General features: G+C 42.2%; 1 protein-coding gene across 4 annotated transcripts in view; it reads right to left on the minus strand.

Moving 5' to 3' along the window:
* The window catches only part of NFE2L2 (NFE2 like bZIP transcription factor 2), a 44,437-nt gene that overhangs the window by 13,199 nt on the left and 5,752 nt on the right, over positions 1-25,486 (minus strand). Inside the window, exon 2 of one of the 4 annotated variants that reach the window (XM_073305983.2) lies at positions 23,049-23,229. The exons of 2 other annotated variants lie outside the window; for them this stretch is intronic. In XM_073305983.2, the coding sequence (XP_073162084.1) occupies positions 23,049-23,150 (102 nt within the window). In that variant the 5' untranslated portion in view covers positions 23,151-23,229. Of the gene's footprint in view, positions 1-3,915; positions 3,940-23,048; positions 23,230-25,486 lie in introns of those variants that run through there. One more of the 4 variants, XM_073305986.2, reaches the window with a different exon arrangement.

A 25,486-nucleotide genomic window follows, 5' to 3' on the forward strand; every position in this document is an offset into this window, starting at 1 on the left:
AAAAAATGACCCCAGACAACCCCAAAGGCCCAGAAAGCAGATAAAGAAAATGTTAAGTTCATTTAAAAAAAAATCTTGATTTTTAAGACCATCTCATAATTTTTGGGAGCCTGACTCATGATTTTTAAACATTTGAGGTTGGCAATAGTGGAGGTGGAGGGAAAGAGGATTGTTTGATGGTGGTGAAAAATGACAAAAATGTAATTGGGCACAAGAATTGACTGGGAGAGCAGAAGTAATTTATTTTTGGAAGAATGAAGAGGTGGCAGAGTCAATGAAACAGGCATGGATTTGGGGGCATAGCAGTTCAAGTAATCTGATTCCAGACCACATGAAGAATAAGTAGAGCAAGCTGTGCCTCATGAACAGTAGGGAGGCCAAACCCCGACCCAGCCCAGCCATTATGGACCTGGCTGCTGGCCCACATTGTGAGCCAAGACATAACACCAGGTAAGTGGGGATATTGGTGTCGGTTGGGAGGTCAGAGGCCTCTCCTCTCTGTCAGTCATACTTGTCTTAATGACCCAATTATTGAAGATGATTTGACTGAGGATGAATCAACACCCTTTGACCATTGCCTGCATAGACTTCTGGATCACCTTTTATTCCTTCTGGACTCCACTGTATCTGTCACTGCCAGTACATCCTCTCAAAAAATAATTTTAAGCATGGGGGGTGGGGAGGGTGAAATATTACATGAGAGGGGTCCCCCAGTGTGCCTGAACCACCCCTGGTTTTACAGAAAGGATGTTCCTCTTTATCTCTATTAGGTAAATTCCATTCTCTGTCCAGGTGGCTATTCCTGCTGCAATATTGGCCACAGGTCCCAACACATACTTCATCCCCAGTCCAGAGGGTGGAGATAGGCTCATCCCTTCACATTTCAATGTTTGTTTAGAAACAAACTTAAGTTTGACATTGGGAGAGAAAAATCTTTTATTCCACAGTTTGTCAAGTTACCACTGTTATCTAGACACTTATTTAAGCTTGTGCCAGCTAAAACAGTTATAATCTGATGCACTGAATCTAGAACCTCCCAGATACCATCATGCACCTGTGAATGTAGGCTCATACTATTTGTATAAGTATAATCACTATATTCAACACACTGTAGCTCTTGTTGTACACCAGTATGTTCTAATATAAATACACAGTTACCAGTATGCTCTGTTATAAACACAAAGTTATCTTGTCTGGATTGCCCAGTGTTAAATAAAATTTGCTAGGAATGTTATCTTGGGCTATTCTAAATATGCATGGGAGGAGAAAGACATATTGATTAGTTGATTTTATCCTTTGGGTGAAATACTCCACTAAAATCCTCCCTATCAACATCACTACTCCAGGAATTTCAATTTTAAAAAGTGAATGATTAATATATTTTGTCTGAAATTAATCTTCCTGGAACAGTTTCAACTCATTCAAGGTGTGTGTGGGAGAACTGTACTCACTTGCTCCTCACAATTTGATACTCTTCCCCAACAACAACATACAATAGTCTCTATCATGCCCAACAATATAGAGGGATCCTCATAGGTTTCCATATTTACAAAACAAAAGCACTAGAAACAAGCAACATTTCACAGACCCCAAAAGGCGGTAGGGCAGTGTGATGGACAGGGTTAAGGAGAGCTGGAGAACTGAGTTAGTGCTTCTGGATGATGAGCTAAAATCAATTTAGGATGAGACACAGCTGGGGAGAAGCTGGAGAGCTACTATAAAGGAGGGGCTTCAGGAAGCCTGGGGGAGAACAGACCATGGGATCCTCTCTTCAAAAGAAGCTCTGGCAAAAGATCAGGAAAGACATGGAGCATGCTCCAGTCGGATTAAAAGATCTGGACTTCCTGAGAGACCCCAGGAGGTGTTCAAGAGAGGAATGGAAGGTCAAGCACAGGAATGCAGAATTTGGTGTAACTTTATAACTTCACCTGGGATTTTTTTAAGAGGACTCCAGAGGGATCCCTCCAACCTCCTGAACTGAAACGGGTGACCCTAGAGAAGCTGTGGATTCCGGTACACAGTGGCTTGAGGAAGATGTGGAGAAAGGCCTGCTGACAGGCTGAGGTGGAAGGAAGCCCAGGGAAATAGCAAGAGGTGGGTCTAAATAGACAGACCTTGCCTGCTCACTATTAGGTTCTTGGGTTGGAACCCAGAGAAGAGGGAGAGCCTGGGTTTCCCTAGCTGCCACCGGGGAAGGTGGCATGAAAACCCCTGATATAAGGGGATAAAGTCTTTTGAAAGTCCTGACATTAAGTACCATAGGGTCCACAGTTCAAAGCCTAAAACATGTAAGGTCGTGGGGCTGGTTTTGGTGGGACTTCATTGCTCCAGAGGCGGAAGAGACTTTAAAGTGATCTGGCTGGAGGGCCGAGGTCTCGTCTACACCTAAAACTTAGTTGACCTAGCTACATCGCTCAGGGTTGTGAAAAACTTCATACCTTGTGCAACATAGGTCACTAACCAGCACTGTAGATTATTCCTGAGGGCATCCTGTGCCAAAAATTTAAACATTCTGCACCAAAAAATTAAAAATTAAGAATATTTTAATTCTGCAAAATTCTACAAATTTTATTTGTCAAATAAATGTGGAGGCTCCAGCATGGCACTGGGGAGCACAGACCGCTAGCTGCCCACAGGTGGGAGATCACTGTGCAGCTCCTCCTCCGCCCCACAGAACACGGACTCAGCAGTGAGGCTGCACACAACCCTGACACAGCACAAGGACTGGGCCTGCCCCAGAAACACCCCAGTGCCTCTCCCCTCCGTGGCAGGTGCACCAGGTGTGGGCAGGCAGTATCCTAGTGTGGGGATCCAGGTGTCAGTTGAGAGGGTTCTGGGTGCAGGTGGATCAGTGGGGGGATCCAGGTGCGGATCTGGATGCATAGGGGCTTGGTGGGGGATTCTGAGTGCAACGGTAATGGGACTCTGCTGGGGGGTGAAGGTGGTTGAGGCTAAGCAGGGGATCTGGGTGTGGGGAGGATAGAGCTTGGAAGGAGGGTCTGGGTGTGGGGTCCAGATGCTGGGAGAGTGGGGCTCAAGTGCGGTGGGGATCCAGGTGCAGCTGGTTGGGGTCGGAATCTGGGTGTGGGGGTGGCTTGTTGGGGTGGTGCAGGTGGAGTGGGGCTCATTGGGGGGGATTCAGAGTGCGGCGGATGAGGCTTGATGGGAGGATCTGGGAATGAGGGGGTCTGGACACATGGGGAATGGGCAGGCAGATGGGGGAGCAGCTCTCTGTACAGGGATCCCTTCCCCTGCAGCTGAAGAGAGATGGGTGCAGGAAGTGTGGGGGTGGGTGGGGGGAGGGAGGAAGGGAGGAGTGTGCAGAGCTTCCTGCAGCTCGGGGAGAAATCTGGGGGTGGGTCTGACATGGCCCTGGATGCCATGCAGGGGAAGAGGAAGTCCCGCCCTCCCCAGCCCAGCCAGGACTAGCAGCTGAGCCCAGTGCAGGGTAGGAGCCACCAACAGGGTCTTCCCCAGTCCTGTTCCCTACCCCGCAGTGATTTACCTCCCTGCCAGCTGCCCTGGGCACCTAAAACATATTGCTGGGGAAGGTCGCATGACTGCTCTCGTGGCTTTTCTTTGCTTCCCCGTCAGAAAGTCATTTTTCTCTGGGGAAGCAAAGAAATCTGTGGGGGATATACATTCTGCACATGTGCAGTAGCGCAGAACTCCCCCAGGAGTAGTAGATGCAGCTAAGTCAATGGAGGCATTCTTCCATCAGCCTAGCTACTGCCTCTTGAGGAGATGGATTTACCACAGTGATGGAAAAACCCCTTCTGTCACTGTGAGGAAGTTGTGGCTGGAGCAGCATTTGGCAAGAGGAGAGCCTGCTGTGCCATGCCCAGCCACTAGCTGGCTGTCATTTTACTGACATGTCTCCCAAAACTTAAAGAATGTAAAATGCGTAAGACTGACCACAAAGAATAGCCATTCTAGGATGATAAAGCAATCTGATGTGCAGGTCCAGTTTCATTCTTGTACTAATAGCTGCAGACACCTAATGCCAACCACAAGACAGGACCACAGTCAGTAAGCAAGAAAGGGACAAAAAGGGTGCTTCCTTTCTCCTCTTTCTCACAGATATATTTTAAACACAGTACTACATTGTAGTCGCCATCTTTCTTGTGTGCAAAATAGATACAAATTCCCATTTCATTGTTGCTCCTTAAAAATTGCTTGCATGCCTGGAGCGGAGTATATTGCCTCATTAGCACTCTTTGCTAGAAAGTAGTGTAATTATCTGATTGTCATTATTGTCTGCTAAGGCTGTTCAGAACACCAAGAGTTAGATCCATAGAGGGATTTAGGCACCTAACTGCCATTTTAAGTGCCCATGTCCAAAATTCAGATCCCCAACACACCCCACCAGCTGCTGCCTACGCTGTAGACATTTGCATTTCCACTCAGCATTACATACTAGTTTAAAAGGTTTATTTCTCATACCAGTTGTTGCACTTCCTGAGAACCATACAAGAATTAAATACAGTTGGTGAAGCTAATGCATACATGTAGGAAAATTTGAGTTTCTCCAGATTTTTCGAGCAGATTCCTTGGCATTTTGCTATAATGATTCTTATCAAGCACATTCTGAATATTTGTCTTCATAAGTTTAGTGAATTTGTATCTAGTAATAGTTTTTAAATGGACTTCTGTTCTACCAAGTCCTACCATATAGCATGGAATTTCAAAGAGCCAAGCAAAATGACAATTCCTAGAATTATCTTCCCACAACACCTTCTAATCAATCCAGAGGGGAAAAAATATCAGCCCCTCTCATTTCTGTGCCTTGAAGGATGCGGACATGCCCCTACTTTACTAGTAGAATAAACAGTGATTGCAATTATCTGATTTTTCAAAGGTCAGTCCTAGCATTCATTGCCATAATTGTCTCATGCTGTCAACTTCCCCCTTTCTACCCCTTAACTTCTAGGCCAAAGGAAGCCATTGGGAGTCTTGATTTAATCTGTGAGTAAAAGCGGACTTCCCCCTTGAACAAATCCAGGTTAAGTGTCCTACTCCTGGCTGGTCACCACTGCCTCCCAAATTCTTGAAACTACTGTCCTAAATCACAAAGTCCCAAGTTGATTTCCAGGCGATCAGTAACCAAATTATATACAGTCCTACACATTTTCACTTCCTTAGAGTTTCAATGTAAGGCAGGAGATGGTGATCATACTTCATCTTTAAATCTTAATTATATTGCTTATTCAGGTTAATCTGAGATCCACCCACTATGCACAAAAATTATTCATATCCCCGTAACTAGTCCAAAAAAACCTTCTCTGGTCTCTATTTTCATAAAAGAATTGGGCCTTGTCCACAATCCTCCTAATGTAGCTGTATCTTATATTGGCATACAAGTGCTTCTGCCTTAAGCTATACCAGCAAAAGTGCTTTTATGCCAGTATAAGTATATATGCACAAGGGCTTATACCAGCATAGCTATGTTGGTATAATTTTTAAATCTAGAGCAGGCCTTAGTGAATTAACATTATTTCCAAACAATATCAACACTGAGTCCAGCCTCCTTTTGGTCAAATATAGATCTTTGGTCAAATTATACATATATACACGCACATTTATATGTGTACACATATACACAAACAAATCTAACGTTCAAATACATTTTTAAAAACTTAAGCCAAATTCAGAATCCCTCTTTCAGCTAAACAAAACAGTGTCTTGTTTTTTCTATACTGTGTTTTATTGGCAGTATTACAACATGATTCTGTCAACTAGCTGACAGAACTAGTGTATATAGAGTTACACTAGATTACACAAGCTGCCTAAGGAAATTGGGTGGGTCAGGCAAAAGGATCTGTTAAGGAGTGGGTTGGGCTTCATTAGTTTTTACATGTTTGGTACAGCAACAAAAATCTGCACTGCTGCAACAGCAAGTGGACTGAGCGGTTCTGTTGTAGCTCCCTTTTGTAACTGCTGTCTAATCACTATATACAGTGCACAGCTCCATTTTGAAAGGTGTTTGAATAGCAGCCATCTCAGTGGGAGACCTACTGTACTTCAGGAAAGCAAGTATTAATACAGTTTTCTTTCCAAGTTAAACTCAGTACAAGCCTACATTATACTAAATTCAATAAATGCCAACTTTATTTAGGTACATAAAAACTTAGGTACATAAAAAGCAGACAACCACCATTAAAACACACATTTTAATTCACCAGCATCTAAAGAATTGCTGCTATCTCAACCATAGCTACACAGAAGCACTTGTTTGTATGTCAATCCATTTTAGACACTGAATCTACATTACTTGGAAAATAATTACCTGTTAAATGATGTCTTCTATCTATCCTGCTATACCTAGCCATGCACGTACTACGTGTGGACAGTGCCACAAACTACAGACTGATTTATGTAGGAGGTTTTTATGATAATGGTGCAGTCATCTGGGAAGCATGGTTCAGCCAGTTTACATAACACTTTTTGTCCTTCTAGATTTGTTTTACTGGATGTAAAATGGATGAACATATAACCAGATAAAGAATCTAATGAACTGCAAAGAACTGGCTATTTGTCACTATTGTGGTTTCACCAGGATTATCCAAATTTTCCTGTTTTGACCCAAACATAAGAACACATCTGTCCTTACAGAGATTCTAAATAAATGTATGAAAAAATTATGTCTAAACAAACACCCATCTAGTATAAAATTACTACTTATATTATTTGAGCCTCAATTTAATCCCTCTCCAGTGATAGTTGTCCATGTCAGAGAGAGACAGTAGATGGTTGCTACAGTTATACCTTGCTGTAGGGGATGAAAGTGGGGCGTTCTAGTAGTAAAAGCAGCATCTATCACTAGACTCTCTCTCATCCCTTGTTTTTTGTACCATAGGGGAATTTTAACTAGAAAAGCGCTGAAATGACGGTCCTCTGAACAAGTTAAATGTCTTCTACGCAAGTCAGATAAGCCGTGCGGTTTCCTAGATGTTGCACTAGCACACAGAAGTTTACCCCATCAGCCCCTGTTCTTAGGCATGGGAATCCATTCCGCAAAGTTGAATCCAGTTCCAATGTGAACCAGTTCTACTGTGTTTCCTAACTGGGTGGACCATTACTGCAGGTTCATGGTCACTAGAGCCCATCACATATACACACAGCCAATCTAGGAGCAAAAGAGAGCTTAAGATAAAGTTATGTTTGTGGCAGCCTTAACTCTATCCACTCATGCATTACAATATTCAGTTTACATCCAGGGAAGGATTAAAACAGTTCTCAACATCCTAGCAAGTTGACACTTTTTCCTAGTGGCTGTCAACCTGTACGCCAGAAACTTAGGTTCCATTTAAAAAAATGGACACATTAAAAAAATCCCTATCCCTAATTGTTAAAAAGACAACCTTCAAAATGTTAAATGTAACATGATGCACTGTTATCCTGAGGCTTCAAACAGCCTGAAGTAATAGAATTAATAGAAGAGAATTGTTGCCAATCGCTTAAATGGGAAGTTACCTCTGGAGGGCGAACCACCACTTATTTTCACCCCAATCTGAAACCCAGAGGTGCTGGAAGTAGGGGTGCTGCCACATACCCTGGCTTGAAGTGGTTTCCATTGTCTACAGGGTTTATAGTTTGGGTCAATGTCTCTCAGCATCCCCATAATAAAAATAATTCCAGCACCCCTGCTTTAAAAAGACATGATCGTGCATTATTTCTCAATTAGTACATCATAACATTTATCATCTTAAATTCACATGGAACATCTCCCCAGGATACTTAATTTTGTTGACACTCATGTTGACGCTGCACATTTTCTTCTCAACAGCACAGCTTTCCTTAGGTGCAATCCACATGAGTCAATGAGCTACAAAGTGAATTTTCTAGGATAAGCACCTATATAGAAGCCTTCCTTAGGTGCAGATGACACAGTTACCTACAGAGATAGCTGTAACAGATGGGAAAACTTTCATTATTAGTCAGTTATACTTATCCTGTACCATACTTAGAGTTTACTGTGTACTTTTCATAATCCATGAGTCTTCGTTATGAATGCCCAGAATACACAGTAGTACGCAATACTTGAAAGTATGCATTTGTAGTACCCAAGGTTATAGAAAAAATGTATGATATTGTATTTGAGAAATAGTGTGCATTTGTGTATTTGAGCCAGCCCATAATGCAGACGCACAAGAGCAGAGTTCAGGATTGTGTACCAACCTTTACTGTCATTCATAGCAGTCCTTAACAATGCAGCCTTAATATGCTCTTATCACAGTTTTGTTTTCTATGAAAAAAGAAAAATCCACAGCATGGAGCTATTTGGATAGGCACCTCTGGAATGCCTTAGTCAAGAGACCTTAGCAGGCCTGCAGCAGGGAGCCCCAATCCTGAACGTATTTGGCATTGTACCAGTTTTACCTCACAAAACACACCCCTCCATGGAGCAACTTAGCCATTCAATCACACATAGCCCAACCTTCTTTAGCGTCACTTCACCAGCCCCATGTTGGCATTATCAATCATGGTTCAATCCTGCACCCAGTGAAGTCATTGATTTAAATGGGAGCAGGATCAAATCCTTACTACACTTGCTTGACGTGCAGTTTTTTCCTCCAGTCAGTCATGTTTTGATCTGGCAAAGTTGTTTTAATTGAAATGGCACTTCTCACTGATGGCTCTTTTCCATTCCAAAATTCAACCTCATACCTACAGACATTGATATAACCATACTAAAGGGAGGGGCAGGAGGAGTGGAAATCACAAGAGCGTTTTTCACTGTAACAGGGAAAGAGTATATTTTGTTTATTCTTTTCATGGTCAGAAACTGATCATTAAACTTTCCAAAGTTAATCAGGTCTTTCATGACACCAATTGTTTTACATCTTCTGCCTCTAAATTGAAAGTTTCAGAAAGCTATGAGTGATGAAAAGAAGGATTTGGAAAGGAAACAGTTATGTAACCATAACCTTTGCCATCTTTGCTGTTCCCACTCCCACTTAGAGGTATTATACGGTTAAAACCACCAAGACAAAAGAACCAAATATTAATGATACATAGTTGACAACAAGTCAAAAGTCATAGTGCAAATGCAGATACTTCACCAGTGCACACAATCATGGCAGCTGTGCAGGAAAATATAGGCCCATTATTGCACATAACTGCACTTTATAAAATGATGGGTCTTTATGTCCTCACTTCTTAAAGGTTCTTAAAGGCATAATACTCAGTTTATTACTTTGGAATGAGGAAGGAATGAGTCCATCCTACTAAGATTTTACCCTATTGTTCCAGTACAACTTATTCTTACACCATTCACCAAATGAAATCAAACAATTCTTTACCCTTACCAAAAAAAAGGCTGCCCCTCAACAGATTTTGTCCCCTACCTCTTTGCAAGGCTCCTCTCCTGCGGCCACCCTTACTACTCCCTAGTGTGCCTGGGAGATTTTCTGCCTCCTAGCTCCTCCTATAGCTAAGCTATCTGCTCACACTGCTACCCCTTCCTACAAAACAACTCGTAACTCTGGGACTGCTCTGCTCCCTGCCTCCCCCGAAAAAGGGGCTGAAGTATTGAATGAGTCAGGCCCCATAGAGCTATGCTGGCCAAAACAAAATGGTTGGCAAATATGAATATCATTACATCTTTCTTACCCCCCCAAGATGTAGATCTGTTCTATTTACAAGAAGATGTTTTACAAATACTCATTGCTGAAATAAACTGTTGAAACAGGTAAGGAAATCATGAGACTAAACCCAAGGCCACTCAATGCAGGGTCTGTTAAACATTTATTCGTTTTATGTAATAACTGTATCTATTATCTTAGCAGAAACTGATTGCGCATACATTTATAATCCACATATTTATTGTATAAATATGTTAAAGGTGACCTGCAGCTTTGTTTTAAGGTACAACCTTAAAATCAAATGCTGGCTGAATGCCCCAAACAAACAATGTAAGAGGGCATTTCTGCACACTTTAAACATTTGCTAGGGCTGCAACAAGTTATCTCCCACAACTGCTGGCTACAGTTCGATAAGATGCTCCAATGTGCATTCTATAAGGGAGGTCATACTCAATGTTGAACTATGATAGAGAATACAGGCTGCCTGTAGGATTAAGAAAGTCTAGTTCTTCCCCAAACCAGTATTGCGTAGCTTTGTAAGTTTTCAATGTTATTCTATATGCTATAGGACAGAGATGACAAGTCTTTTTTTGCTCTAAGAGTGAAAGAATGGCATTTGAAGATAAAACCGGTTTTCGTTATAGCTCAGAACCACAGTCTATTTTATACAGCCTTTCCCCTCTACCTCTTATCACAACAACTGTCTTTGGTTGAAGAAAGTTAGATGGAATTCCTTTGGGAATTCATCAATACCACCCTTAGCTCAGCTAAGAAGTCTTTATTTCCCTACAAAGGGTCAAGCTCTCTGTCATCACAGAGTTCGGTGAAGAAATAGGCTAGGTTGGTAAATCCAGGAAATAAAAGAAGGTTAACCCCAGATACAGCACCCTTGGCTTGTTCTCCTTGCTCTGTCCATCTCTTTCCTACTCTGTGGTTCACCTGAATGATCTGATCTCTGCTGCCTCACCCTCTGTGTGCTATGTTATATAGGTGGGGGTGTGAGATAACCCGCGCTGGCTGCCACCTCCGGACGACTCTCGTGGTGGTGTTAAGGTTGATACCACTGTTAGAACAGAGCGAAAGAACTTTACAAAAAAGCACTTTGGGGGCAGAAGAAGGAGAAAAACATACTTCTCTTGCTTCCTTGGTAGAAAGCTTGCATTCCTTGAAAGGTGTGGCAACCTTACCAACAGCAACAGCACAGTGAATGCTGGGGCATATTATTCAAGAGCTGAAGGATGGCAATTTACTGATGTACAAAACAGAAGCAGCACAGTTATCCTGAATATCTGCTGACAAATTACGGTTTGTGTGCTGAATGTCTCAAGTCAACAAGATAACCTTTTATTTATTAGATCACTTCTATAAGTTCGTGTGTTAATTTTCCAAAGGAAGATACTATGGAAGAAGGCAGAGATTTAACTTCTTGTCTAAAATTAGAAGCAACTTGTTAGGCAAAGGAACAGAATACTAACATATAGGTCATGGCTTCAGGAAAATACAGTAGAAGGAGGATCCCATATTCTAATACTGGCTGAATCATTTTGTCCCCTTGGGCAAGTTACTTGACCTCCTTGTCCCAAAGTGAATAGTAGGAAAATTAGATTAAAAATAGGTTGTAATTAAAAATATGAGCTAAAATATTCTGGGCAACACAGTGAATTCACATTATAAAAGATTACTAATCTTTTAAACATATTTTAAAATAGATCTCTGCTAGAGTCTAATATTAAAGTATGGTCACATGTCATAAGGATTTTTTAATATTCTGCCACAACACACACAATTTATTAAAAGCTTATTTTTCAGAGTACCACATCTATTTGCACTTACAATAATTCTATGTTTCTGATGTAAACAATACAAAGATCTTACAGAATGATCTGGACTATATTTAGAGATTCCTACCAACAACTTAATTACTTAAATGGCTGCCATTTTTCCTTTTACCAGCAAACTAAATATAGAGGGTTATCTGTAGACATCCAGAATTGCTAAAAGGGGAGCAACGATTCCCCAGTGTGGACTGGAAAGGCCAAGTTCCTAATGCAACAGATGGAAAGGGGCCAGAACTTCATCTGGCGTACATCTGTGTAGTTCCAATGAATTCAGTTGAGCTATACCAATTTACACCAGCTGAGGAACTGACCCAAGGTTCCTACATTTAAATTATATTCCCAAATAGAATTTGAGAGGGTTATAGAAAGCAAGAGAGAAACTGTTGTGTGTTCCTTTCTGTAAAGATGTCTGTCGTTACGTGTCTTATGCTGGCATAACATAAGAACACACTATTTCTACATGCAAGGTTTGTAGCCCAAATGGTCAAATTAGAAATTCAGAATCCAACAGTCAGAAGTTTGATTCTGAACTTCCTAACTTGTAAACAACTTTTTTCAAGTTACAACACTGTAATGAGATTATTTTTAAAAGTACTTCTGCTTTCAGTCTTAACGATAATGATGATATGGGAATCTACTTCGGAATCTAAAAAAAATCACCATCGGCATCAAGATCATTTATACTTTTCAATAAAAACAAGTGCATTTGTTTCCGCTGCATACTGCATTTGACTAGTGATACAACACTTGAGGCTGTAAATTTAAACCTCTTACTAACTTCTGAGTGCATAACCATTCCTCTGCAGAATTCCTGTTGAAAATCTGCATAGCCTGATGTATAAACAGCTATTTTGCTCAAAGATGTTAAAAGTACCAGTGGAAATTCCTTGAACTGAAGATGTTTGACTAACAGAAACTCAGAAGCTGAGCAGAGCTTCTAAATTCCTGGATTCAGAGTTACTTTGCTTATGGCCTTATCTACCCTAGTCAATTTTAACATGCAATGCATGGACCCCATAATGGATTTTAAGATATGTGACAATACAGAATTTCAAACAGTGCACACACAGATGATCACACCACTGACTAAACTACATTTGCTCTAAAGAAGTCTAACCACCGTATCATCCACCACTATGTCAATCTCTACCAGTGCAACATCAGTGTAGATGACAAGCACTAGCTGCAAAGGAACAATTAGTCCACTTACCACTGTTTCAGAATATACCAGTCACTCCTTGGGTGGCCTCTCTAGTTAAGTTTGCCTGAGACCAAGCTCTCCCAGAATCCTGCCACTTGTAGAAAGTGAGCTGCACCAACCTTTAGATCATGATGCACATAACTCTCTAACCCACAACTCCTTCTTCGAGATTACTATGTTACAAAGCAGCTTTTGGAGTACAGCTCTGAAGAAGCCAGCCTGTGAAAATGTTGCAAGCTGGCCCAAAGCAGAAATTGGGGCACTTGTTAATGTGAAGTCATGAGATGATTTAGGTGCAACTGAACCTAATTTGGAATATCCTGTTTTATAACAGTGTCCCCAAGCATCTTGCCCAGCAGGGTATCTATCACTCTGGGAAACTGCCAGAAGATAAAGGGACTGAAGATCCAACATATAGAGGTGTGAAATGCCAAAAGCAGCTAGGGGCAGGTAGAAAATCCTGACCATTTGATGCCATGCTGCTTGTAAGTTTTGAGCAGGATACTTCAAACATCCATTCCAGTGGCACAATCACTGTTCCATTCTAATTGCAGTGGCAAGCAGGCAAGTACCACTCTTAGTCACAAGCATTTAAAAAAAAATAAAAGGAATTTCCTCTTAGCTTGTTATGACCAAGCAGCCATGAAAATATTGAATAGCTCCATTTAGTCATAACAACTTTTCTTTAGATGAGTTATGTGAAGATTTTTTCAAAGTATCATAATGGGATATTAATCTCAAATGCAGCAAATAGGCAAGCCCTCAAGAGTAAAACAAAACTGATTTTTTTTAAAAAACGTGTCTTGACAGATTAACACACAAGCACAGTCAACTTGTCAAGTATGTAAACCATGTTTTGCAAGAGGCTCTGCCTGGATTATATCATACTTACAAAATATAGCATGCAATACCAATACAATAAACAGTACTAATTTTTAAACTGCAGGTGGGTGACTTTTTTCAATGTCATACAGCAACAAAGAAGGCCCTTCCTTAAAAGGTTTGAAATAATTTAAATTTAATTTTCAGTTCCAATTTTAAATCCTGGAAATTTGACATTTTCAGTCTGACTGTATACCACCTGGGGCTGAAATACTGGGATGCCATTAAATTCAACTGATATTTCTTTACCCCGCCTCTTTAGTTTTATTGCTAATAAAAAAAAAGTTTGTCTTGGAGAGTGATGTCCTCTGTCTATAACATAGGTACAGAAATGGTTGGACAGTGCAGGCTTCCCTGAAGGGACCACGTCAAGACAAAAGAGCTTATTTCAGTACTGACCCTTTTAAGACTGCTGACAATATTCCCAAATAGCACCAGGTGTGGTTGTTTGATGCGGATGAATGTCAAGTTAAAAACTGGGCTTAGCAGAAATTAAAAAGGTATATAATCAGTGTAGAAAGACCTCATGATCTTCACAAGATTGTATATGTGGTGAGTCTCCTAAGCAAAAGTTGCAACACTGCTACAATCCCAGAATTGTAGGTGTATGAGCACAGGACACGAATTTACCGTATCTGACAGTGTGCACCTGGCCATCGTTTCATCGTACTGTTCCACCTGCTTCCCCATGCCTGCGAGGTATCGGGGACGGACATTCAGAAAAGGCCTGCTCCCAGAGGGCCTCAGAAAGTAGATTTCATATCAGTTTTTATACCCTGCCCACTCAAAAGAATGAAGTCGGTCAATACTCTCATGGCTGTTGTATTTCTTGTTGGAGGGCCATTCAGCTACTGATCTAGGATTCACTTGTTTTGGAGGACTAGCATTTTGCCTCCTATTATCACAGGGGCATTTTTTCAAATAAAGCAACAAATACTGTACGTTTGGTCAAGGGGGGAGGGCTTTTTAAAGCGACACTACTAAGGGATATAGCCATTATTGTATTTGCACAGTAACATTTCTAAAAAAACCTTTAATATACATTCCAACAGCACAGCTAACTTTACACTGAACCAATTAGTCTAATTTGCATCTTCATCTGGCTCTGCAGCATATAAATGACCCCAACCTACGTATAACCTCTGAATTTTACTCAGGGTCACATTAATATCTGTGCTAGGTATTAAAAAAAAAATAATTGATTGAGAGGGAGCAGTTATACTGTTACCAAAAATAAGCTTATTTTAAACCTTTATTATGAGGCCCACTTATTAACATTTCCATACTATGGCTCTGATGCATCAAATTGTCATTTTTGTGTTAATTGTTATAAAGTGAACGTAAGACAATATGCAGACATAAAAACATGTATTTAATCACTGTTTTGGTTTATCGGTGCTAGGGCTACAATAAAATGTCTGTTACAAAATCTGAGCAAATATTTTAGAAAGAATTCAAAATGGCTGGAGACTATAAACAGAAGAGCTTCATAAAAAAAACAAAACTGTTCATCTCCAAAAGCTGTTCATAACTACACCACCATTTTTCTCCACATTTGCCGACAGATTTCTCAGTTATCCAAATAACTTTATAAACCAAATTCACAGCCCTAGTTAGGGCTTCAGACAGTTGCGTGCTTGGAAAGGGCTTTGTTTAAAACATGTACTCTTGGGTCACAAGGATACAAGCTGAAAGTAAAACAGTGCACTCCTTTGCAGAATGCATACTTTCCTCTTGTTCTAATATTTTTTCATTTGACTTTTCTCTTTATAAAAATTCTAAAGCTTAATTTTAAAAAAATCCAGAGTTAAGGTGTTCACTGCACATGCTTTACTAGTAGATTGTGTACAGCAGGAATCGGCAACCTTTGGCACACGGCCAGTCAGGGAAATCCGCTGGCAGGCCGGGACTGTTTGTTTACCCGCAGCATCCGCAGGTTTGGCCGATCGCAGCTCCCACTGGCTGTGGTTCACCGTCCCAGGCTGATGGGGCTGTGGGAAGTGGCGGCCAGCACATCCTTCGGCCCGTACCACTTCCCGCAGCCCCATTGGCCTGGGACGGCGAACCGTAGCCAGTGGGAGCTGCGATCGGCCGAACTTGCAGATGCTGCAGGTAAACAAACCATCCCGGCTCACCAGCGGATTTCCCTGACGGACCGTGTGCCAAAGGTTGCCGATCCCTGGTGTACAGTAACCTACTATTCTCAGGACTTCAGCAATACCTAAGTTTATGGTTAGTAAACATATTACCAACAATTAAGGAGTGACTGTTGCTACCATTTCTTTTTCCTGTCCAAACTCCAACTCTAAGTATAAAAAGATTAAAACACATTGAGTACTTTAACTCCAAATTCCTTTGCTCATTTTATCTTCAGATGAGGCTTTCATGTTTTAATGTAGTTATATGTTTATATATCACCGATAGTTCTATTGGCTACATTTCTTATTGGTTGATTTAATTGCTTAGCCTTATTACACATTTGTTTCACTAAGCTAGTAGGTAGATTACTGCTGATCAGTATTAAATTTCTACTGTAAATCAGTCCGCTTTTGAAAATGCCAAGTTTACAATTTCATGTTTTCAACTACTCTTACCTGACGTTTTGCTTTCAGTAAAAAGGTTGCATAAGCAGTAGATGGACTTTTTCCAAAACCTGTTAAACTAGATTACTACAAAGAAAAAGAATCTGTACAATTCGTTGTGACTTTCCATTTACCTAAATTTGCTCTTTGTCAAACTTTAAAGATTGTGTATACAGGATGTGGCAGAGAAAGTTATCAAAAAAAGAAATAGATTTTTAAAACAAAATGTTTCTGTTTTTTTAAGAACCTGTTGAAGTAAAGAAATACATTATTTAGGGTTGGAAAGTGAAGCTTTTTGAGTCCAAAACAAACTTTAAGTAGGTGATTAACCTGGTGACTTTGGAGGACTTTTTGCTGGTTGCAATTCAAACACAGCAGCAAGGGATTAATATTTAATTCATGCCAACAGGGTTACTGTTGAGACTTGTGCTCCACTAAGCCTCAGTCAATACAATTATTGTAAATACACCACACCTTCACAAGCTGGCACATTTATACTCAGTGGTTTAACAATACTAAACTTATCTTTGCATCATTTCAAAGAGAAAGGGAAAAAAAGCAAATGTGGCAGATACAAAAGCAAATTAAAACCCTACCTTCACCCAGCCCAAAGTCATTTTTACATAACTAAACCTTTCCTGACACCCCTAGTTTCTTTGGTTTAATATACAGATGCAGAAAGATGTGTGAATGTTTGTTAATAAATAACACTGATTAGAAACTGCATTGTATGGTACCATTCTATAGTCAAGACAGGCAACAATCTTGCTACAGAGTAGTTAAAATGAAATATCTTTATTCCCTTCCTTTCCATTAAAAAAAATTGCACAGCTCTGACGTTATAATAAGAAAATGCATATTTCCTTCTTATGTATGTCAGTTTACCATGTTTCTGTATCCACAGACTAGCGTTGTTTTATTAAGACAGTCTCGTATCAATACTTTTTTGATGCTTTTGAGAAGCTTCTACAGCTTCTTGTTGAAGGACCAAAGTTAATATTAAGTTTGGTAATTATCAATAGAACAATGGTATAATTCAGAAGTAGATAAATGAAATGTCATGTGTTCATTAGCTGCTGCAAAATCCTACCTCAACGTGGCGCAGCAGTTACCCTGGCTTGTCTGACAGCGAGGATAGAGGAGTGTATTCTTCAGTAGGTTCAACCATGCTATTAAGGCAGAGGTGGACAAACTACGGCCCACAGGCCACATCTGGCCTGCGGGACCGTCCTGCCCGGCCCCTGAGCTCCTGGCCCAGGAGGCTGTCCCTTGTCCCCCACAGCCATGCGGCGCAATACTCTGAACGGCGGGGCTGCAGAGCCCAGCCTGACCCAGTGCTCAGCACGGCATGGCTGCCTGTCCTGGTGCAGCCGCACTGCCAGCCACCAGTGCTCCAGGCAGCGTGGTAAGGGGGCAGGGAGCAGTGCGGGGGGGTTGTGGGTGGGGTGGGATAGAGGACAGGGGAGTTTGGGGGGTGGAGGGTGTGGAGGGTCCGGGGGCAGTCAGGGGACCAAGAGCAGGAGGGGTGGATGGGGCAGGAGTCCTGGGGGGGGGGGGGCGCGTCAGGGGGCAAGAAGCAGAGGCTTGTCCATGCCTGGCTGTTTGGGGAGGCACAGCCACCCCTACCGACTCTCTATACAATTTCAGAAACCCGATGCAGCCATCAGGCCAAAAAGTTTGCCTGCCCCTGTATTAAGGTGTCAGACTTCCAACCCAGGGAGAGGACAGCTGTCCTCTGTCTTGAGGCTGGGTGCTATGTAAGTTGAGGAGGTAAATGCACCACTAACAGCATAGCCAGCGGGTGGATGAAAAAATGGCTAAAACAGCATGAATAAATGGGCCCCAACTCCCCGTGCACGCCTCAATCTGTTCTATGACGTTGGTGGGGAGTTCAGTCGATGAGAGGCTGTTAAGAATCTCAGGGGCCAGAAAAAGGACTGCCCTCTATAACTGCAGGATACTGACGAGAGACGATTCGATCAACCATCAAATGGAGGAGAAGGCAAGGACAGCTTGGGACGGACATCTTTGGTCTCTGTGAAACACGGCGAAGAAAGGAGATGGAAGTTAAGTAGAGACACAAAAACACCATCATGTTGGGAAAAGGAGAAGCCATGAGAACCGTTGGAGGAATCTGCCTCATCATCAACAAGGAATGGTTTTCATAAGTCATCTCCTGCAAGTTCAAGTCATCGTGCATCGAGTGCTACACCTCCAACTGAACAAGAACAGCATCTTCAAGATTATTCAGCTCTATGCTCCCACAAGCAAAGATGCCAATATGGAGGAAATCTATCAAGAGTTCGAGGAAACCCTCGCTCAAAAATCCACATATACGACCATGATGGGAAGATTTCAATGCCGGAGTTGGAAGCAGGAAAGAAAGTGAAAAGTTCATTGGAAGGTATGGCATTGGCAAACGAAATCCATGAGGAGAGTGACTGGCAACTCTGGTGGAGACAAAAGAAATGTTCACTGGTAACACTTGGTTTAAGAAGAAGGTTGAGAGGAGGTGGACATGGATTGTGCCCAATGCGAAGAACAAGAATGAGATTGACTATATTTTGATTGGTAAGTGGTGCATTGTACAAGACATCTTAGTAGTACCATCATTTAACACCGGTAGTGACCATCGCTTGCTCAGAGCACGGCTCAACTTCAACAAAAAGGTGAAGAAGCAAGTGCTACAGATGGCAAATCAGAGACAGCGGCCAAAAATATTTGACGAGGCAATCTTGAAAGCAAACATTTCCAAGGAAGACTGGAGTCTTATAGATAACTGTGATGACGATTATAAAGTCACTAATAAATTGAGGCAATGTGTGAAATTAACCAAGGAAGAAAGACTGAAAAGAGTGACGGGAAGGATCTCGGAGGAAACTAGGAACTTGCTAGAGAAGCGGAGAAATATGAAGCAAAATGATGGTGACAAACTTGAGTACCCCATCCTCTGCAAGTTGATAAGAAGAAGACTAAAGGAGGACTTTGAGAAGTACAGAAATGAAAGGCTCTAAAAGATGGCTGAAGATCACAGAAGCCTCAAAAAATGCAAAAGGGAACTGACACTGTACAGGTCAACAATAATGACACTGAAGAACAAGGATGGAAAACCAGTAATTGACAGAACAGGGATGGAAGCGGTCTTCAAACATTTCTACATTTATCTGAGACACAAACAGTTCAATGTCCCAGTACCAACACTTCAACAGACCAATGAGCACGTACGCCCAGTCCTTGTCAGCGAAGTTTGACATGCAGTTCACCAAATGAAGGAAGGAAAAGCCCCAGGTAAAGATGGACTGACAATCAAAATTATAAGAGCTGGAGGCTAAGACCTCTGGGAAACCTTTGCTCAGAGGTTTAGCCATTACTTGGAAATGCAGAAGATACCATCTAGCTGGAAGGAATCCAATACCATTCTGCTGTACAAGGGCGACTGTGAAGATCTAAAGAACTATCGTCCAATATGTCTACTCTCACATGTCTACAAGCTGTTCACCAAAATAATAATAAAATGACTCTCACAGAGTCTGGATGAGCAGCAGCCGAGAGAGCAGGCAGGCTTTCGAAGGAATTTCAGCACAATGGACCATATTTTCCACTATAAACCAGCTATTGGTATGCTAAAGGGAATACAAATTCCCTTTACATATTGCCTTAGTCAATTATGGAAAAGCATTCGACAGCATAGAGATCAATGCAGTGTTGAAAGCTCAAGCAGGGTATCAACCCAAACTATTTCAAATTATTAAATGAAGCACATTTTGACTGCACTACAGATATAACTTCATTTGATACTCCCCTTCACATCCCAGTTAAGAAAGGTGTGAAACAAGGAGACACAGTTTCACCAAAACTCTTCCTCGAAATGGTAATGAGGTGGATGAATTGGAAGGGTGAAATCAACATCAACGGAGAGCAGTTAAACCATCTCAAATTCACAGATGATAGTGTGTTGATCGCTGAAAATACTATCAAACTACAGAAAATGCTGCGAGAACTAAACACAAAAAGCAGCCAAGTCAGACTGAAAATTAACCACTTCAAAACGAAATTTAGGCAGTCTGATTCCTTGCCAAAAGTCAGAACAACAATCAAGGGAGAACAAATAGAAGAAGTTGAGCAATATGTCCATTTGGGCCAAGAAATTAACCTGCCACACGATCAGGAAGGTGAACTCTCGCGAAGAAAGAAAGCAGGTTGGTGCGCATTCATTTCTATCAAGGATGTCCTCCAAGGGGGAAAAAAAGAAAAAAAAGAAAAAAAAAAACAAAGCAACATGCGCAAGCCTCTTCAACTCAACAGTACTGCCAGCAATGTTGTACAGCAGCGAAACATGGGCGCTGACAAAGACAAAGGAGCAGTAACGGTCTGTCACAGAGAGGGCGATGGAAAAAAGAATTCTGGGAATTTCAGTCTGTGACTGAGTCCCCAGTGAAGTGATCAGACAGAGTGGAGTGCAGGATGTCATCATTGAGAGCAGGCATAGTAAACTACAATGGGCCGGGCATATAGCGAGGCTCATTGACAATTGATGGACTGCAGCTGTCACCGAGTGGTACCCACGGGAACTGAACGACCGCTCAGCCGATCTCCAAAGAGATGGGAAGAATTTATTGTGAAAAGACATGGCCGCATATGGAGACTGAAGGCCAGGATATGAGAAGAATGGAAGATGTGTTGTGATCGGTGCAATCTATATGAAGGCTGAAGGACCGATAGATCAAGGTGTCGATTAGAATTTTCTTCTTCCACTTCTAGTGTTTCTCAAACCAGGTAGTCCTATCTATTCCACAGAGGTTCCATGGAATTTAAGAAAATTAATACCCTTCCCCGCCCTGGCTTACTAAATTGATTTTGATCAGGACCACAATGGCAGCACTATCTTCCGAACAGTAAATACTCTGTTTTTGGTGAGTTCTAAAGGGAAATGACCCAACAGAAAAGAACAGAACAGATTTTGGGTATGGGAAATGGTACAGTTTGTAAGTATTTTATTTTGATCAGTCATTCATTTTCGGTTACATATTTTGGCATTTATGGTTGAGCAAGGAATATTCCATTGTTGATTGAGAGCCAATGTAAACTTTCCCCCTTTTTCAGAAAAGGTGGGGATAAGGAGCCAGAGTTATTTTTCCCCCTGAAACATTGGTGGGAAATGTACACAAACCTCCCACACAGTACCATAAAAATGGCTGTAGTTCTTCCATGCCTGTGAGATAATCCAGCTGCTCCCTGCCTACACTGAATGTTTTCTTTTCCTCCCGGTTTGGTCTCTTGAAAACATTTTTCAAATTTTAGGCCAAACATCTCTAACTTTAGGTGCTAAACTTGAGTTCTTTAGGACTAGATTTTAAGAGGTGCTGGCACTCACACTTCTACTTATTTCAATTGTAATTGTAGATTCTCAGCAGGACACAGGATTAAGTGCACATTTTAGATATTTACAAAAAAAAATCCTCCCTATTTGAAATGGTGGCAGTTAGAGCTTTATCAACACTACAGCAAATTCTGGTATTTTACCACCATTATACCTAGATCCATACAAACAGTTAAATACATCAGAGACTCCTGGAGCCTTGTCTACACTACAGCTTCTACTGGTTTCACTGAAGGAGTGAGTTTTTGTTTGCTTTGTAAATTTTCTTAGTGTAGACAAGAGCTACGTCTCAAGTTGAGCACACTAAAATGGGGACACCCACAACTAATGGATGCTTTCTAAAGTTTGGGTACCAATTTTTTTTTTTTTTTAAAGAGATTGTGTTTTCTTTCCTCCTCTACTCCTCTGTTAAATTTTGTCCTTATTCTTAGAGAGCTGGCTTTATTCAGATTTTAACACTTATCCTCACATGACATAGAGCTGCAAAATTCCACTGTCAAGGGATAACAGTGAGGCCCTTTTTCACTGACTCAAAAGTTCTCCGTTAGTGTGACAAATGGGGGTTCTGTCTGTACCACTTCTGAAACTGTATCATGAAATTACTGTCATGTATGATGAATCCCCTATGAGTTACCAGGGTTGTTTCATGTCTCTGCCAGGCCAGAGACTATGGTGAATGATCAGCACTCAATGATCATCTATTCAAAGTAAAACACTTTGAGACAATAGATTTGCTCTACCTGGGAGAAGAAGCTTCCTCCTCCTGTCTGAAAGGAGTGTGTTTTGGGCAGAATAAAAGAAGGAGAGGAGAAGTCTATAAAGGAGCTCACAGGGCAGAACACACAATCCTATAGACTCTCCCCCTCCCCACACACAAAGACAACCCCAACCAATCATACACCCCATATGGAACCCCCCCCTTCAGCAATACAACCCATGCATGAGCTTACCCTCCCTCTCTCACACACACACACAGACATATATAACACTTGCACACAGAGAACAGGTGTCTCCTCTAGGCCTTTCTGCACCAGGCTGAGCTGAGTTGCAACAAGACCAGTGTCTGCCCATTTGGAACCAGCATGGGACTCCCTCCCCAACCCCACCTCCCTCGAACAGACAGTCGGGAGAATCTGTGGAAAGCTGCAGTAAAAAGGGCCCACACCCCAGCACCCGGCACATTGTTTTGGAGAGTAGTCACAAATACTGAACAATGACAATAGGACCCTGGGCTGATGAGAAGCCACTCCTCAGTCTCCCAGTGGGGGGAAAGGGAAGGATCAGCACATAACACCCCAAATGTCTATGTGCAGTCTCTGAAGCCCAGAGCTGCAGACACAAACATTCTGGAACAAAAAAACCCAGCACAAGAGAATGAGAGGAAATAGAACTGTCCCATTACTGTGAAGTTGGGGGAGGAGGGGAAGGCACAAAGAATGGGACAAATGGCTTCCCACACTAGGGAGCATCAGATCCAATACAGCCCCAAGATGGGGAATGGGACATGAAGCCTTTTCCCTCTAAGGGGCACCAGATTAGGGGCACAGCATCCAGCAAGCCAGTTCTTGGAGACAACAGCACCTGCTCAAGGATTTGCGGTGTTCTGCACATGATCTGCTCTGTGCCTCCTGGGCAGGGCCTGGATCCACCTCTGTACATAGCACCAGCATGGAGCCTCTCCATCTTTTCCTCCAAAACAACTGCCCCTGGGAATCTGGGTCAGTTTTTCCCCAAATCAAAGGCTTTAATCCTTTTCTTTTCTCTATTCAAAGAAAAATAAAATTGCCAGGAACTCAACACTCCTGTGCAACCCTACAATAATAAACCATTGAGTACAAGTAACCCTACAATAACAAACCAGTGTGGATAGCCTGCACAGCCCCAGCACTGCTGAGCAACCCCATAATCACAATGCAGCCCAGGCACGCCAAGGGAGGGGAAAGCATTGGATGGGAAAACACATTTATGTGATAAGTTCCTGCTCCCCTTTTGTTCCAAACAAATATGAAGGACAGAGTACACAGTGAGATGACAGGGGAATCAGAGCTGCCTGCCAGGAGCACCCACCCCATGGTAACAGGCTGGGCATGGCACTCATCTGCCTCTTCAGATGACAGGGAAGAGGCAGTTGGGAGGATGATGGTCAAGGAGTGGGTGACTGAAAGGGAAGCAAGGGGATGGCAAGGGCAGAAAAGGGTCAGAGGGGTAGAAGTGGTCTTTCTGGGATAAGAGAAGAAAGAAGTTGAGTGGCTCAGTTTGAGACAGCAAGTCCCCAGCTCCCTAGGGCCTTGCTCTGAGGGCCAGCACAGATGCAGGCTGTGGAGCTGGGGTAGAGCCACTTTGCACCAGATTATGACGACAGAGGCTGCTGCAGGGGCAAGGAAAGCAGAGGGGTGAAGGATCCTGCCTAACGAACACAGATAATCTCCCCAGGACTTTCAAGGGAGGGTGAGCTAGTGAGGGACATTGCATTTAGAATGTTTTATTGTTTTGGGTATGATCTATATTTTCCTGTGCTTTTCATAATTAAATATAAAGAGCATAAATACAAGACTGAACAAAATGAGTGTACAGACTGCTTCACAACTGCTGCATGCTGCTGAGTGTTAAATTATAAACCAGAAGCTTCACACCTTATGGGTGAAATTCTGGCAGAAGGGTGTGTTTAAATACTGGTGAGTCTGAAGGGCCAGTACTGTGTCCAGAGGAACACAGTAGCTGGATAGCAGGTTCTGACACTCGGAGGGGGGTGCCAGAGAAGGTCTGCACCTTGAGTATGCACCCAGGTACCCAGACATTGGGGCAGTGGCTGGACTCCATTTGGATTTCAGGAGCCTGAAACACTGTGGGGATCCAGAGCACAGAAGCTTGGACTCCCCTCATAGCGATCCTACTGGATGGCTAGGAAGGAATGCTCACTAGCATCTGTTGATGAATGTCATAAATGGCTGCAGGATATATATTTTTGTCTTCTCCTGAAGTCCCTCTCTTATATGTAAGGCCCTTCCAAATTCATGGCCATGAAAAGCATGTCATGGGCCATGAAATCTGGTCTTTTGTGTGCTTTTACCCAATACTATACAGATTTCATGGGGGAGACCAGCGTTTCTCAAATTGGGGATCCTGATCCAAAAGGGAGTTGCAAGGGGGTTACAAGGTTACTTTAGGGGGTCATGGTATTGTCACCCTTACATCGACGCTGCTTTCAGAACTGGGCGGCCAGACAGCATCAGCAGTTGGCTGGGCACCCAGCTCTGAAAGCAGCACACCATACCATACCATTCCACCCTTACTTCTGCACTGCTGCCTTAAGAGCTGGGTAGCCAGAGAGTGGCAGCTGCTGACTAAAGGCCCAGCTCTGCAGACAGCAGCGCAGAAGTAAGGGTGGCAATACCATACCACGCCATCCTTACTTCTACACTGTGCTGACGGTGGCGCTGTCTTCAGAGCTGGGCTCCCAGCCAGCAACTGCCTCTCTCCAGCTGCCCAGCTCTGAAGGCAGCGCTGCTGCCAGCAGCAGTGCAGAAGTAAAGGTAGCAGTACCACAACCCCCACATAATAACCTTGCAAAACCCTCCCCCCACTCCAACTCTTTTTCAGGTCAGGACCCCTACAATTATAACACTGTGAAATTTCAAATTTAAATAGCTGAAATAATTAAATTTACTATTTTTAAAATCCTATGACTGTGAAATTGACCAAAATGGACCACAAATTTGGTAGGGCCCTACTTATAGGAAGGTGATCTAGCATGAAGATATGAGACAGAAATACATTCATTTAGTTGGCAATTTAGTTAAAATCCAACAGTTTAACAAGTAATTTGCTTAGTAAAAACTTGGTAAACACTTTCTGTACTACAGATAGCATGACAGCAGATTCATATTCTTCAGGATACTTTGCCAGGGAAAAAAACCTAACAGATTCCCCTATGCAGATACTCTAATATTTTAGGAGACGATTTACCAGTTTTTACTATTGGTCTCACTCCAGTCTAAACTCTTAACTACATAGCTCTC

The sequence above is a fragment of the Lepidochelys kempii genome, chromosome 11 (genome assembly GCF_965140285.1).
Source record: "Lepidochelys kempii isolate rLepKem1 chromosome 11, rLepKem1.hap1, whole genome shotgun sequence".
NCBI lineage: Eukaryota > Metazoa > Chordata > Testudines > Cheloniidae > Lepidochelys > Lepidochelys kempii.